This window comes from Plecotus auritus, assembly GCF_963455305.1.
Source record: "Plecotus auritus genome assembly, chromosome: 4".
In the NCBI taxonomy this organism is placed as follows: domain Eukaryota; kingdom Metazoa; phylum Chordata; class Mammalia; order Chiroptera; family Vespertilionidae; genus Plecotus; species Plecotus auritus.
The window spans coordinates 26,944,144-26,960,738 of NC_137775.1; the positions used below are offsets into that span (position 1 = coordinate 26,944,144).

Consider the following 16,595-nt stretch of genomic DNA (forward strand, 5'->3'; position numbering starts at 1 on the left):
TTTCAAACCGGCCCAGAGGCTGAGGTCCGCCGGGTGATTTTTAGGGTTTTCTTTCTTTATTATTTCCCTTCTTGTTCTCCACAGTTGATTTTCTGCAGAAAAACGGCCGAGAAAAAGAACCTATTTCATTTCCAGTTCCCATCACAGCGATTTCCACATGGATGTGACGTTGGCCCCAGCTTCCGAAATGCCCAGGTGACTCACGCGGGGACACCCCGCGGTGGGCGGGGCCACCCCACGGGCGGTGCGGAGCGGAGCGGGTGGACGCGGCGGGGCGGGGCACCGCTGGCCTGCTGCGCCCTCTGCCGGCCACCAGCCCCTTTCCCAGCGCTGCGTCACGTGTCTGGAAAGTCCCTGGGTGGAAAGGTGGAAATCCCCACCGGGCTCCGCAGTTAAACAGAAAGAGAGAACAGAGAACTGGCAGTCTGCAGCCTCTGCGGCGGCGAGTGCAGGGTGCTCAGAACCCGCGGGGGCGGAGCGGCGAGAGCGGCCCTGGGAGCACGGCGGCGGCGGGGCGATCCACACCCCCGGCCAGCCCAGCCAGTGAGCGAACCCGAGCCCGGCTGTCCATGGGGTGCCGCCTCCGCCTGGCTCCGACCCTTGCCTGCGGCGTTCGCCTGCCCTGACCTGGACTTGGGACTTCGGGAGAGGATCGCGCGGCCCTGGAGAGGTAACCGCCACGTCTCTGTGCTGCCTGCCCCGGCTTCTTTCTCCGGGCCAGGGCTGTGGGTGCGTATGTGGCAGCAACTCGCGGGCTGGACCGGTCGGCCTGACACTGGTTTTGCAGCGGTCCTGGAGGGCAGCTTGTTGGCCGTTTGTGCCCATTGTAGGTTTTGGAATGCTGGAAGTTGAGGTCACCGCGCCAGATGTTGGGGTGACAGCCCTGGATTCCTCCAGCCAGCTGTGCCTTTCAGATTATGCAGAGAACTTAAACTGCAGCCCACTGATGGAGAGTCGCCCCTGAGGCCACTTGGTCCGGTTGTTGCTTTGCTCTTTTTCGTGTCTTTTTTTTTTTTTTTTTTTTGGAACCAAGGGCTGCATGCCCATGGCCACGTAGACCCTGCAGAACGCTGTGGCTTCTTCCAGATTGTGCAGAGCCAGCGAGCGCATCGGGGTTTGATGCCTCCGGGGCAACAAAACCCAGGGGGCTCAGTCAGCTAACCTTTCCAGGGAGGGTGTGCAGACACTCCAGAGAGTTCTGTGCAAGGGAGTCGGAGGTCGCGAGACGGGTCCATCTTTTTCAATTGCATCATTGTAAGGCAAGTGTGCATGTAGACGTGGCCTGCGTTTGGGGGGCTCCAGTTTAGAACCATCTGCAGGCCTCTGCCCCAGCCTCTACCCCACAGTCAGACAGTCTTTGTCAACCGGGGTCAGTCCACATCCTGCCACCTGGCCTCTCAGGAAAGCAGTGGTATTAAGTAAGGAAGGAGCTCAGCTCTCTTGGAGACCGCTTTGTTTTTAGTTCTCTCTGCCTTGGAAAGCGGGCCTGGCCAAGTGTCTCGGGCAGCATTTTGGGAGAACCACTCTTCATTCAGTTGGGCCCTCATGGCCCCGGGTATTGAGCAGTCAGTCACGGCTCCTTTCCTGTCATCTAAGGTGCTTCTTTCGTTCTTGCAATTCTTTGTACTTTTTTTTTTGAATATTTGGAGGGGTACTTTGCAAAATTTCCATGAGGTTTTTGTTGATAAAAGGTGAGATAATAGAAACATAAAAGAAATGTTAAAGGTAATATTGTATGTCTTTGCCTATGAGAACAGTATAGTATAGGTCAGAAAAATTTATTCTTTCATCTTTAGCGTGGAGAAGCCCACGTACTGGGAACTTGGACAGTGGGTTTTGATTTAAGGAGGCAATCCTGCGGACTATGAATGAGATGACACTGGGCTAGCCAATATTGACATTTGCATGTCTTGCATATGGTTTACAGCTCTCACTATTTGCAAGAGCTTTAGGTTCAGAAGAAAATAATAGAAGAGTCAGAAAAGCAAAAAGGGGCTCCATCTAGCTTTTTTAAAATCTTCCTATTGCCTGTCTGTTTCCATCTGGAGCAGCAGGCATTGCAATCACAGGTATGGTGGTGTGAGAATAGCAAGGGGCAGGTGTTGGAAGACCTGGCTTCTAGGCAAAGTTCTGCCCCTGGATAGTGTGGGACCTGAGCAGGACCTGTGCTTCTGTTGCCTCCGCTGCAGACTAAGGTGGTCGTGTGATTTCAAGAGGGGGGGGTAAGGTTGTCTTTGATTTTTAACCCCAGCATCAAGTACAACCTTTAGCAGATGGGCGGAGCGGACAGTGCTTGTTGAGTGATGGACAGGTGACTAAATGACATCCTAAAAGAGACTTTTGCCATGCCACAAAGGGGAAGTCTTTGTGATGTTTTTGTACCTTCGTTGTGTCTGTAGTCCTGCTATAATGCTGCCCACTTCTACCTGGAGAGAACAGTTGACATCAGAGGACAGATCACTATCTGACCCAGAGAATGACTTCTCCCAGGCCTCATCTGGCAATCAGATTAGGAATTCTGATGCAAAACTACCACCAGAAAACTCCTCTGAAGCAACCTTGGGGTCATCTAGTCCAAATCTCTTTTTTGAATGGGCCACAGAATTTAGACCACCTTATCAATGGCTTCCCAGGAGTGGCTTCCTTAATAACTAGGTTTCTTTTCCCTCTTACATCGATTTAATTTCTTTCTCAACTAGAGGCCTGGCAAATAGTCTGATGCAGGAGTAGGATTCACAACCACTATGAAACTTTCCAGGGAGTATCTTCATTCTCTGAAACCATCTTTGTCTTCCTCTTGGAAATTTGAGGCACCCTACTAAGGTCCAGTGAGTGAGAGCTAGCTCTCCACGCTGCAAGATCCCACCTTGCATCAGTTCACGTCATCCCACACTGTTGGCACGGGTTGTGGATGCTGTGTATTGCCCCCTTCCTCTTTCATATGTCCTGAGTGGCCACCTGGCTGAAATTTCTTTCCTCATCTGCTTCCAGCTGTTCATTTCCTTCCACCTGTTGATTAGGTTTGAAGATTTTAAGGTGAAGACAGGGTGGGAAATGCATCTGAGTGTTGGTACCTGGAGGAAGAGAATAAAATTTGGTTGGCGGTTGCATTGAAGTAATTGAGCTCCAATGTCTGCTCTTGGAAGTGCAGAATTTATGATCCTATTGTTATTTCATTTCTTATTCTGATGTTTAAAGTTCAGTAATCAGGTTTGGAAAGACTGCTTGCTGATCATTTGCTCTTAAAATTACAAAGCATCTTGCTGGACACAGGCTTTTTTGTTGGTTATACAACATTCAGTTTTAACTCTATAAACATTATAATAAATTTATAAATAAACTCTTTGTATATATTTCTCTTCGGGGCTAAAGAGGAAACTCCAGTCAGATGCCTAGGGGACAGCATAAAATTGCAGGATTTTTCACAAAATATTTACTGTCTTTCCAATACAGGGTTATTCCCCTCCTCCTCCTCCTCTTCCCCCTCCTCCACAGTACCCACTCTCCGCCTTCCTTCTCTTGTTTAGACTAATCTTTAAAAGTGATGTAATTTAAAACAGTCCAGTGTGAGTTAATCTTTGAGGCCAGCTAGTATCCTGGGAGTAGAGGTGACTAAGATCTTTTGCCTACAGATTAGGGTAATGACAAGATCAAACGCTGGGGTTTCCTGAGGGCAGGTATATAGGAATAGTATCAAAGTCGGGCTAACGGAATGGGTTTTTTTCCTCCTCTTCAGGTGTTGTGGAAGAACATGATGGCCGAACAACTCCTTCCTCAAGCTTTGTATTTGAGCAATATGCGGAAAGCTGTGAAGATCAGAGAGAGAACTCCAGAAGATATATTTAAACCTACCAATGGAATCATTCATCATTTAAAATCCATGCACCGGTACACGCTGGAAATGTTTAGAACTTGCCAGTTTTGTCCACAATTTCGGGAGATCATCCACAAAGCTCTCATAGACAGAAACATCCAGGCCTCCCTAGAAAGTCAGAAGAAGCTCAACTGGTGTCGAGAAGTCAGAAAACTTGTAGCTTTGAAGACGAATGGTAAGACATGCTTTTGTCTGGTGTGTGTGTGTGTGTGTGTGTGTGTGTGTGTGTGTGTGTGTGGCTTCCACAATGCTGAGTCCCCATTCATTACATTTTAATAGCACTAGCCCAAACACAAATCTCTTGAGGCCTTTGACACCTTAGTATAGAAACTCTGTGGGGGCATGTGATGAAAGCAAGCTTGTTTTATGAATATTTTTATTAAGGATATTTTCTAGTTGTGTATATTAGACAGCAGAGTGCATTAAGGCTTGGGGAATGCATTTCTAAACACCAAGCCCTTGTTAGGTGACTTATGCATCTAATTTTTGTGACTGTTTAATCATCTGTAAAATTCATTTTCCTGGCCAGTAATGGAAGTATTAAAAGGCTTTAGCTCAAGAGGAAAGCATGGTGTGAAAACTGGTATTACTATTGTTTGCCACTGTCATTAGAGAACGTTTGTGATGATGGTCTTACACTTCTTGGCTTGATGGCCTTTTATGGGTTAACCAATGAATGGCTGTTGAGGACAAAACGGGCTCCTGTTGTCTGCTCTTCCCTTAGCTAGGTTCTGTTGCTTATCGTCCCATGATATGAACTAGAAAAGGTACTTGAGATTTTTAACACTGATTTTGGACCTATACTTCATTATTTTTAGGGATAGTACTGAACTTCTTACAGTCTCTGCCCATCTGCACAATGGCCCTTTACCATTAGTAGCTGTTTCCTGCTCTGAGCTTTACTGTTTGGTTTTCTAAATTATTTCCTTTGAGCAAGAGTGTGCACATCCAACCATACTGTTTCATGCAGATACAAAATTCCACTTTATGGATGTAGCTAATTATTACACTAAGCAAGTAAATGGTCCAAGATCAATTAAATGCTTATAGTTTAGGTAAGGACAGGAATCTCAGGTCCTTAGATCAGATACAGTCCTAAACCATCCCAATCAAATAATACATTCATCCACATGCAGAAAATCCTGGTGGACAATGAGAGGATAAGAACATTAACTTAAGTAACTTAATTGATATATTAACTTTGGCCATTTTTGAGTTGGGTAACTTGGTGTGACTGAGGTTGTGGGTTTTTTTGCTTTGCTTCTGGAGGGTCTTATACATCATCTCAACATCTTGCTTATATTTTTGAAGCATAGATTCTTAGAAACACAGAAAAAAACTGGGGATTGCTAGTGTTACCATCGTTCTTGGCATTAAATCAAGTGATGCATAGAAGTAGGTAATTATGTTAAGTCATCATCAAGGGGTTTATATTCCTGACAGCTTGTGGTTTTAACTCACTCCCTTTTTATTAGAAAAAAAAAAGAGATGGAGTCAATTTGGGGAGAGTTGGAAACAGAGATCCTGCCAAATTAAAAATGTGTCAGAAAGAGGAAAACCTTATTTTCATTAACTGACATTTTAGGTTTAACTGGCTCTATTTCCTTAAGAAAACAATGGAATATAAAGAGTAAACATTTGTTTGGCAAAGATTTGTCATTTAAATCAATGAGGATTCACCCTACAAGAAAACTACAAAAGCCAATGAATTTTGGTTAACATTTTCTGGAAACAGGGATTTTTAGGCACAGAATCCTTTTATTTTCCAATTTCAAGAAAATGTCTTAAAATTCTGGAAAAGGAAGATATTTAGGGCATGGGGGAAGCAAATGACTTTCCCTCTTTGATTTTTATTAGCACCTTTTTTAAACAGCCTTCCTCCTATAGGTGGGTTCTACAAAATCAATGGTCTGGGGAGGGGGTGATTTTTTCAAGTTTGCATTTGAGGATATGAGACTGTGGTGAATGAGGAAGGGAGTAGGTGGCATAAAGTTGAAACTTCATGTGAAAAATTCCAGCGTCTATTGGCTGCAGCGATTTCACTTGTATAATGAGTAGCCCTATTCCAGCTCACCCTGACCACACCCACTTGGAAAGTCCAGGGTGCACTTCGCAGTTTAAATGTCTACACACCAGAACAAAAAGTACAATAGCTGTTGCTCAATTGCTAGTCAAATAACTTAGCACTGGGGAATTCCAGATGTTACTTAGGGAATTTTATACTGGTGCATCTCAATAAAGAACTGAAAGTAAGCACAACAAGAAGAAAAAAAGGCCTTATCTTTGCTCTAGATTTTGCAAAGGGGAAATTTCAACAGAATGCAGTCGTTGCCACACTTCTGCCAAGACACAAATGATTTTGTTCGTTCATTGGTTTGAATGCTTATGTAGCTAGTTTTTCTAAGTGTGTAAATTGAAGGGATACTGGCTATGGATATGTATTTCAGGGGTTTTGTTGTTGTTGTTGTTTTACAGTTTGACTATAATTAAAATTTGATAAAATGTCAAAGAGCTTTATTGCCCTACTTATACAAAGCAAAGAGTTGAATTTTTCTTTTTAAAAAACAATTGTGCACTTTCCAAAGAGATTAAGGAATAAATTTATTATTATTATTATTATTATTATTATTAAACAGTCTCCCAAAGTGTTTATTGTTTGGAGGTTGGGAAAAATGCAGTCTCTTAAATTGTGGATTTTAGCCTATAAAATTTGTTACATAAAAGTAACAAATTAATGGAATAAAATTAGATCTATTTTTTGCTCAAAATTCTTAAAATGCCAGCCCTAAATTATTATTATTTTTAAAATGTAGGCATCCAATCACTCTTTAACTTTTCAAAAGGACTGCAATTTCTAACAAGCATGTTCACATAAGGCATTTAAACGTAGATGAAATAATTACCAGTGACAGTAGATAATTGTGTTCTCAATCCCACTTTACAAACCTTGAGAGGAAACTCCCAGGCCCCAAAGTCTACAGTGGAATGGTCAAGTCATTTACCACTGAGTCATAGCCAGACCGTCCCTGTCTAGTGAATGGAGACAAGTGGCTTCCTGGTTTGTGCACATTGCCCTGGGTCCTCTCTGCTAGAGTCAGAAGGCAATATTGCAAGTATCTTAGCCAGAACATCAAGGAATATTAGAAAAGGAACAGACTTGAGAGATCATAATCCAATGCCCTCATTTCACAAAGAGGAAAAAGACTCAGAGAGATTAAGGAATTTCCCCCCAAGTCACCTATATGATTAGGGCAGAGCTGGGCTGGACCAAGGTCCAGTGATTACCTGTCCCTGGCTCCTTTTGCTCTTTTGGTAACAGTCATAAAAATAAGGATTTTTTTTCCTGTCATCATCTGTGAAATGTTATCAACCGTTTGCATTTCTGCATGGCCCAGGGGGTCTCCCAGGATAGCATGAGCACTCCTTCATTCTGAGATGCTTTGCTGGGTTTGTTTGTGGATTGCTTGAATTTGCTTCTCTTACGTCCTCAGGTGATGGAAACTGCCTCATGCATGCTGCTTCTCAGTACATGTGGGGTGTTCAGGACACGGACTTGGTCCTGAGGAAGGCACTCTTCAGCACCCTCAAGGAGACGGACACACGCAACTTTAAATTCCGCTGGCAGCTGGAGTCTCTGAAATCTCAGGAGTTTGTGGAAACGGGGCTTTGCTACGACACCCGGGTATGTTTTGTTCCCCCATTAAGCATCCATTGACAGAACTCCCTGGTGGGGGAAAGAGTACCTTAGGCCAGCCCCTGCTCTCAGAAGCATATGACTTTCTAGGTCACATGAGCTTGGCTAAACAAAACATCGTCCATGGAAACCTCCTGTGGGATGAACTGAGGATTTTGTCACCGTTGGGAGACTGCAGGGCAGCAGATTCCCAGCTGTGTGTCTCTTACCTTTAGCTTGATCATTCTGATCCCTGGCCTTCCCGGTGGCATTTTGCTTGTTTTTCAGTTTGATTGTCCTTGGCATGCTTTACTGAGCCAGCCAGTCAAATTCAGACCTCGCCATTCTCAGTCACAAGTTTGGAATTTTTGTGTACATTTGGATGAGGGGCTTCAGTGTTATGCCTCATCAGGGATTTTTTGAAAGCAGGTGCTGTCCCCGTCATCCTCCCCCACTTCTGAGTTTGCCTTGTAATGGAAAACAGTAAGGGAAGAAAGCCAAAATGGGGAAAAAAGGGTGATCATTTGAATGATGATTTCCAGAAAGGGGAAAAGCAAGCTGAGTTATATAAATGAATAACCAGAGTGTGTCAGAATGATTTTTTAATGCAGAGGACATTCAAACATTGTTCCCCTCCTGACCCCTCTCCCTTCAGAATTGGACTGATGAATGGGACAACCTTATCAAAATGGCATCCCCCGACACACCAGGGGCCCGAAGTGGCCTTCCGTATAATTCCCTGGAAGAAGTACACATATTTGTCCTTTGCAACATCCTCAGAAGGCCGATCATTGTCATTTCAGGTGAGTTGCCTACAGATCGCTTATTTGTATGCAAGTGCTTTTCAGTTTTAATGCTTTTACTCTTAGGGAAAAAAAACCTACGCTGCCAAAGTTACAGGCAACAGTAGCTAAACGGAATTTGATGAGAGTCACCTGAGGGCCTTATTTTTTCTTTTTCTTTCAACAGACAAAATGCTGAGAAGTTTGGAATCGGGTTCCAATTTCGCTCCTTTGAAGGTGGGCGGAATTTATTTGCCTCTCCATTGGCCTGCCCAGGAATGCTACAGATACCCCATTGTTCTCGGCTACGACAGCCAACACTTTGTACCCCTGGTGACCCTGAAGGACAGTGGGCCTGGTGAGAAACCTGAGCATTCATTCACATTTGTAATTGCTGGTAGATAGTGGTATACCCTGTTCCAACTGAATGTCAGGGTTTGCTCTTTTGCTCCTTATTGAATTAGTCTCATGGAAGTGTACTCTTTTTATTTAAATACAGTACACTATCTTTTGCTTGGTTTCCAATAGCAGTAATCATGATACTCCCTTACCTTTTGTGTATGGCTTCAGAATTACTTTCAGCATGTTAGTTGCAAGTAGGAGATACATGTATATATCTTACTACTATCATCTATACTAATAAAAGGGTAATATGCTAATTAGACCGGGTGACCAGACATCTGACTTCCTTCCGGACAGTTAGGGGGCGACCAGGCTGGCAGGGGGGCAGTTAGGGGGGTATCAGGCAGGCAGGCAGGCGAGCAGTTAGGAGTCAGTGGTCCCGGATTGCGAGAGGGATGTCCAACTGCCACGGGATCAGGCCTAAACCAGCAGTCAGACATCCCCCGAGGAGTCTCTGATTGGAAAGGGTGCAGACCAGGCTGAGGGACCCCCTCCCCGTGCACAAATTTCATGCACCGGGCCTCTAGTTTCTATTAATAAGTGACCAATTAAGGCACACAGATCCCTTAATCCAGTGCCTGGCATGGAGCCGGTAAATGTCTATCAGGTTAGCATCAGGGGTGGGCAAACTTTTTGACTCGAGGGCCACAATGGGTTCTTAAACTGGACCGGAGGGCCAGAACAAAAGCATGGATGGAGTGTTTGTGTGAACTAATATAAATTCAAAGTAAAGGAGTGGAGGGGAGAGTAAGAGAACCCTCCGCTCTTTCGGCTCCGCGGGCCGGATAGAACAGCCGAACGGGCCGGATCCAGCCCGCGGGCCATAGTTTGCCCACGGCTGGGTTAGCTATTAGTATAACAACTTAATGTGCACTAGGCACTTTGTAAGTGCTTTAGGCATATTACTTTATTTCATTTTCTCCTCACAGCATCTCTATGGGTTGTAAGCATTGGTAGCCTTATTTTACAATTGAGGCACTTGAAGCTCAGAGAGGGTAAATAACTTGCCTAATGTCACAGAATTTGATAGTGGCAGAGTGGGGATTCGAACTCAGGTCAGTCTGATTCTGAAGTGTGGGAATTTAGCCAGCAAGATCTGCTGCATCCATGCTGCTTTATATTCCGCAAGATTCCTGGAAACAATGCATTTTATATTAGAGTTTAGCGGAGTTTGTTTCCCCATTTGAGTTTGTGGCTTGATCATAGTTTTCCACTCTGTAATTGTGTCCTTTCTGCATTTTCAAATGTTAATCATTATGTGTATAGCTTCACACATCTCACTTAGCAGAATTATATTTGACTTATGTGTTATTTTTCCCCTCAGAAATCCGAGCCGTTCCACTTGTTAACAGAGAGCGAGGAAGATTTGAAGACTTGAAAGTCCACTTTTTGACAGATCCTGAAAACGAGATGAAGGAGAAGCTTTTGAAAGAGTACTTGATGGTGATAGAGATCCCAGTGCAAGGCTGGGACCATGGCACCACCCACCTGATTAACGCTGCAAAGTAAGCACTTCATCTTCACCACTAACCTCTGTCCTCTTTAACTGTTTGTCATTCAGCCACATAAGCTGCTGCCACCCCAAAGCTCAACAGTCAGGTTTTTGAATGCAGTTTCCTCCAGTGTGAAACAAACTCAGAGGCTTGCCAGAGTCACAGAGGCTCACCCGAGGCATTACTAACTGGTTTCAGATGAGAACAAGTAGTTTACCTATAGTGATTTTCCTACACATATGGATGCTGAGAGTCAGAATTGTGGCTTTTAAAAAAGTTTGTTTACGTCACGGATACTTGTTTTTCTTAATTTCTCTAGTACTAGACTAGCAAGTGAAAATTCTTAGAAACAAGAGCCTTTTTTTCTTGGCTTCTTGGTAAGGACAGACACACCAGACTCAGACTGAGTAGTAGAATGTGTTTATGTAGCAGCCACGTGATTTCACCACAAGGAAAAGGGAGGAGACACTCCGCGTGCACGCCATACAGGTATCGAAGCGCCAAACACTGGCTTTATCTTAAACTGGTGCCCATTTCTTAGAACTGAAGTGCACAAGAGTTGACCTCCAAAGACCCAAGAGAATGTGTTTCCCAAAGTGGAGAGTAACAGGTTACAGAGAGTCATACATAACGCCTAGGGGTTTGTCTGCCTCTGGGTACTGCTCATGGCCACTCATTCTAGCAGAGACCAGGCACTAGTTTAAAATTAATAACAGCAAAGTACAGAACACAAAGTGGCAAAGTCATTTGTATCATAAAGTAGACTAGTCCCAAAAGAACACCCGAGTAATCGTTTACTAGAAATTTGATCTCTGAGACGTTAGAAAGTAAACGTGACTTTTTAGAAGAGGCATAGAGCCATTAAGAGTAGCAGCAGCCCCGGAGGAGCCCTTTCTTTAGTTATCCACAATTCTGGACACACTGATTCAAGAAGACTGTGATTCCTGAAATCACTAAGTACTGGACTGTGTAATGTTGGACTGTGTAATGTGCAAAGTCTTCACGATAGGCTTGCATCTCAATGGCTGGTTCTAGAATCCACATTCTAAGTTTGCTCTTGTATTGCTGTACAAGTGTGTGTGTGTGTGTGTGTGTGTGTGTGTGTGTGTGTGTTTGCATGTGTGTGTGTGTTTGCATGTGTATGAAGTCTCATATTTTTCCTTTTGGTCTTTAGGTTAGATGAAGCTAACTTACCAAAGGAAATAAACCTGGTCGATGATTACTTTGAACTTGTGCAGCACGAGTACAAGAAGTGGCAGGAGAACACGGAGCAGGGGCGGAGAGAGCTGCACGCCCACCTCGCTTTGGAGCCCTCCATGCCCCAGCTCTCTCTCATGGATGTAAAATGTGAAACACCCAACTGTCCTTTCTTCATGTCCGTGAACACCCAGCCTCTATGCCATGAATGCGCAGAGAGGCGGCAAAAGAACCAGCACAAATCCCCCAAGCTGAACCCCAAGCCAGGCCCGGATGTGGTGCTTGGAGCCTCTCGGGGTGAGGCCTACGAGCCCACGGCCTGGAGCCCCGAGGAGCCAGCTGGGGGGCCTCATTCGGCCCCTCCGACAGCACCCAGCCTCTTCCTATTCAGTGAGACCACGGCCATGAAGTGCAGGAGCCCCGGCTGCCCTTTCACGCTGAACGTGCAGCACAACGGATTCTGTGAGCGTTGCCACAATGCCCGGCAACTTAATGCAGGCCACACCTCGGACAGCACGAGACATTTAGATCCTGGTAAGTGCCGAGCCTGCCTCCAGGACGTCACCAGGACATTTAATGGGATCTGCAGCACTTGCTTCAAAAGGACTACGGCAGAGCCTGCCTCAAACCTCAGCTCCAGCATCCCTCCTTCCTGTCATCAGAGGTCCAAGTCCGACCCAGCACAGCTCATCCAGAGTCTCTCCCCCCATTCTTGTCGCAGAGCTGGGAACGAGGCCCTCTCTGGCTGCTCTTCTCAGGCCACACGCACTCCTGGGGACAGGACGGGAACGAGCAAGTGCAGGAAAGCTGGCTGCATGTATTTTGGGACTCCCGAAAACCAGGGCTTTTGCACGCTGTGTTTCATCGAGTACAGAGAAAATAAACGTGAGTGAAATGCTGGGTTTTCTAACCCCTGTTTTGAAACCCCTACATAGAAGGGTTTTGTTCTTGAACTTCAAGAAAGAAGGCCCTCTGAGCAGTGGCATAGAATGTTACACAGAGGGACAGTCACACTGGCTCTGCAGCCACACGCAGAAGCAAAAGGCACGGAATACCATGTTCCAAGTGCATCCTGTAGGTAGAGTGTATAGAATTAGCTTTCACAGGTTGCTCAGTGTTGTGTTTATAAGGTAGAGTTTAAACTAGACTTTTCTTGAAACTTTGGTATAACAGAGGAAACTCAAAATCTGAAGAGTAGCAGCTGGAGACAGGGACGTCTCTACTGACATTGTAAGAAACCATCTGCGGTTTTAGAAATCTCTAATTGGAAAGAAGGATGGACACTCTGTTCTGTTACTGTGCCTGACCAGTGGGCAAGTTCAAAAGTGAGAGACTGGTAAAGTCAAAGATGTTTCAATGACAGCATTATCATTCTTTTAAAAGTTTGTTGAATTTATAAAAGGCTGCTCTTGTGTAAATATTGAAGGCTGGCCTAATCTGTATTTGGAGCCTGTTTCTTTCTCTCAAGTCATCGTTTCTCTCTGCTTGGTGGCCCATATGTGGTACTGACTGATATCAACTCTCTTCCAGATTTTGTTGCTGCCTCGGGGAAAGCAAGTCCCACAGCCTCCAGGTTCCAGAACGCAGTCCCCTGCCTGGGGCGGGAATGTGGCACCCTCGGAAGCACCGTGTTTGAAGGGTACTGTCAGAAGTGTTTTATTGAAGCTCAAAATCAGAGATTTCACGAAGCAAAACGGACTGAAGAGCAGCTGGTAAGACATTTTCAGATAGTCCCTTCTCTCCTTGCTGGAGCAACTACTATTGATTTGCATGGCCTATATACTAGTATTCCTCAGAATTCATTTCAACAAGCAAGTAAGATTAGCCATAGAATAAAACCTCTTAGCGCCTCCCAAAGCCAGATGGCTGTCACAGCTCTTAGAGTTACAGTAGAAGCACAAACACCTAAGTGGTCAGCAGATTTTCTGAAATAATCCTTTACCAAGAGGAGAGGGAGAGGAGGCAGAGCACCCAGGTGCCTCATGGATGGCACAGAAGAAAAGCAAACTTTGACTGATAGATGCTTCTCCTGTTGTCTACACAATGTAGGAATCTGTCTAAATAAACAATGGCAGTTGATTTGTCTGAACAGCAGCAAACTGGCCAGCATTCGCAGGCCTCCGGGCTAGGATTGAAGGCCTATCTGGGGCCAGGTCTGCTTCTGTGGGGCTGAGGGGAAAGTGCTGGGGGAGCTCCTGCTCACAGGCTGCACGTGGGCCTCTGTTTCATTGCTCAGGCAGATGCTCTTCACCCCCAGAGCCCGGTCGCATCCACACTGTCCTCTAAGACCGCTGGTGCTCTCCCTGAGAAACGTGAACCACAGTTCTCTCTGCTCTTTCCCCTCAGAGAACAAGCCAGCGCAGAGACCTGCCTCGAACCACACAGAGTGCCTCCAGGCCGAAGTGTGCCCGGGCCTCCTGCAAGAACATCCTGGCCTGTCGCAACGAGGAACTCTGCATGGAGTGCCAGCACCTTGGCCAGCGGGTGAGCCGGGGTGAGCCCGTTCCCGAAGAGCCCCCCAAACAGCGCTGCCGGGCCCCTGCCTGTGATCACTTTGGCAACGCCAAATGCAATGGCTACTGTAACGAGTGCTTTCAGTTCAAGCAGATGTACAGCTAATGCGAACAGGTGAGCCATCCCCAGCCGTTAGCCAACATGGTGCTATCCTCTAAACGCTCTGGTGCCCCTGGAGTCGGTCCGGGCCTCAGGGGCTCGAGGTTGTCTTTGAGCAGGAGAGGAAAGATAAGCTCTTGGTCATGGCCTTGAGTTTGGTAACCGAGGAACAGTCCCAGGTGGCCTTGGAGCAGATGGTGTCGGATTCCTTCTGGGGCTCCTCCTCCTCTCCTGCAAGCAGAGGCCAGGAACTTGACGGACTTGGAATGCGTGCCAGAACTGCTTTGTCATCTTTCAAGAAAAGAGACAAGACACAGTCAGAGCCACTCCATCTGCCTCCATCGGCACTGCTCAGAGGTGGGAAGCTGAGTCCTAGCAGCCCACAGGCCTCTGTGAGAAGGTTGGGAAGCTCAGGGAAAACGGACATCTTCAGTGACAGTAGTTGGTGGTGTTTCCCTCCCTGCCTCACTCCTTTCCCTCGGACTGTGATTCTGAGGCTCCTGAGACGAAGTTCATACTGCAAAGCATTCAGCTGCTCTTTATAATATGCACCTTGTAGAAATCAGACTATCTTAGTGGGAAGATGTGTGCCTCTTGGTTATCACAGTCTTCGCTTCTAAACAGGCTATCTTGAACTGAGGTGTGTATAAAAATGTGGACATATAATGCACCCTTGTGTATGAGGGATTCTTTTTTATTGTGTTGAAATGCTGCCCTGGAGTTTACTTTATTTATTTTATTGCAAACTTTAAGGTTATTTAAATGAAGTTGTTTCTTCTGCTCTGGGGAAAATGCCCTAGTGTCTTCTCGAGATAAGGTATTTGCTGTGGGTCATGTTCTGGAGCCAGGCACGTTCCTGGCAGCAGCGGGGGAGTCGGCTGCTCTGATGCACTTCCGTTGCCTTCCCGAGGAAAGAAGGAATTGCATCAGTAGTCAATTTATTAAAATCTCATGCTTCTTCTTCATGAAACTGGCCAGAGCCACTTCCCAGCAACAATATAGAATTGTCTCTGACTATTCTACCTCCTTAGAAATAACATTGGAAAGGAACAGGGATGGGATTTGAGAAGGTCACAGGGAAGATGTGGCCTTCAGTGATGGTTTTATTTTCTGTGTGAATGCCTTTCTGGGGCACAGGGCAGTGACCTCCTGTTCGTGAGTATGAGGAAATGTCTATCCTCAGCCTGTGGTTTCTATATGTGCTTTGTGTCACTGTCATACTTGTTCTAGAAAAAAATGGTGGGGGAAACACATTGTCCCCAGAGGTAAAGGCTGCCATTTTTTTGGTCTGGACTAGTGCTCCATAGTCTTCAGTGTTTTCATCTATTCCTTTTAAGGTTCATATTTTAATATTTTGTGTATTGATATTCTCATTCTTAATGTGAAAACATGGGATTATTTATACTTGTTATGTAAAACATTTGGAATTTGCACATTTAGTTGTTTAAGTAGATTTCTGTTTACTCAGTTGGATTTATTAAAAGTTTCCTAAATAATTGTAACTTTTCACAAAAGCCAATATTAAAAGATAAATTATTTAAGAGCAAATTTTTATGTTTTCTGTTTATATGAAAGGAAAAGGCCCAAATATTAAGACTACACTTCCCAAAAATCTTTATTTCAAGGAATACCTGGTCAGGGGATACATCTCTCACTCATGCATAATAAGGGAACTTTGCAAAAATAATAACTGTGTGAGGGTAAGACATCCGGTTTACCAGCAGGACTCCAGGGCCCGGATGAGAGTGGGAAAGGGCTGCCAGTGCCAGTTCCCAGGAGGTGCTAGGGCCCTGTGCTCCTCCAAGGGTTCCTGCCCTAAGCCTTAATAATGTGCAGAAAGAGAAAACCAGAGGGAGGAGCAGAGAGACAGGAAGGAAAAAGAAATAGGAGGAGAGGAAGGAAAACTGGCAGCACCCGTGTGCTGGGCAATTATAAAAGGATACATTCTTCTACCTAAGGCAAATGTACCCATAGAGGATTGATTCAGGAGGATCAGAAAGCTCCTGAACCCTTTTTTTGGGGGTGGAGGGGAGGTTAATTTACAAGAAAGTGGAGTATAATGAAGCCCCATATATCCATCATCCAGTTTCAAGAATTATCAACATTTTGCCAAATGTGTTTCATTTCTCACCCCCTCTTTTTCCTGGATTATTCCAAAGCAAATTCCAGATATTGTGTCCTCACACCCACAAACACATCTGTGTCATCATTAATTGAAGAATACGTTCTATTTATATAACCACCATTATTACACCTAACTAAATTATTTTCAATATCATTCAGTACATAAGAGTGTATTCTAATCTCTCAGATTGTCCACTCCACAAATATCCTATTGCCTTTTGTTGCTACCATGTCTGAAGTCTCTTTTATCCTGTAACATTCCCTTTTAATTTTTCATGCTATTCATTTGTTAGGGCAACTAGGTCATTTGTTCTGTAGGATAGCCCACATTCTGAATTTGGCTGATTGTTTTCTTGTGGTGTAATTCTACTTGTTTTTCTACACATCTTACTAGATTCTGGTTCAATTAGAACCATTTTTTGCAGGTGGCACTGTGT

The 16,595-nt window shown here is 45.0% G+C and overlaps 1 protein-coding gene across 1 annotated transcript; it reads left to right on the top strand.

The window, feature by feature from the left end:
- Positions 1-276: 276 nt before the first annotated feature.
- TNFAIP3 (TNF alpha induced protein 3) lies at positions 277-15,582 on the top strand. Its single transcript, XM_080665577.1, has 9 exons — positions 277-670; positions 3,737-4,049; positions 7,366-7,556; positions 8,203-8,350; positions 8,517-8,687; positions 10,056-10,236; positions 11,399-12,306; positions 12,952-13,133; positions 13,768-15,582. Exons 2-9 carry the CDS (start codon positions 3,752-3,754, stop codon positions 14,038-14,040), a joined length of 2,352 nt encoding a protein of 783 aa, XP_080521703.1. The 5' UTR covers positions 277-670; positions 3,737-3,751; the 3' UTR covers positions 14,041-15,582.
- Positions 15,583-16,595: the final 1,013 nt, after the last annotated feature.

Excerpts from the sequence above, each read along its gene's own strand:
- TNFAIP3 (XM_080665577.1), top strand. The coding sequence starts at position 3,752 with ATGATGGCCGAACAACTCCTTCCTCAAGCTTTGTATTTGAGCAATATG. Across the intron at positions 7,557-8,202 it reads GGCTTTGCTACGACACCCGG|AATTGGACTGATGAATGGGA; the intron begins GTATGTTTTGTT and ends CTCTCCCTTCAG. Across the intron at positions 10,237-11,398 it reads CACCTGATTAACGCTGCAAA|GTTAGATGAAGCTAACTTAC; the intron begins GTAAGCACTTCA and ends TTTGGTCTTTAG.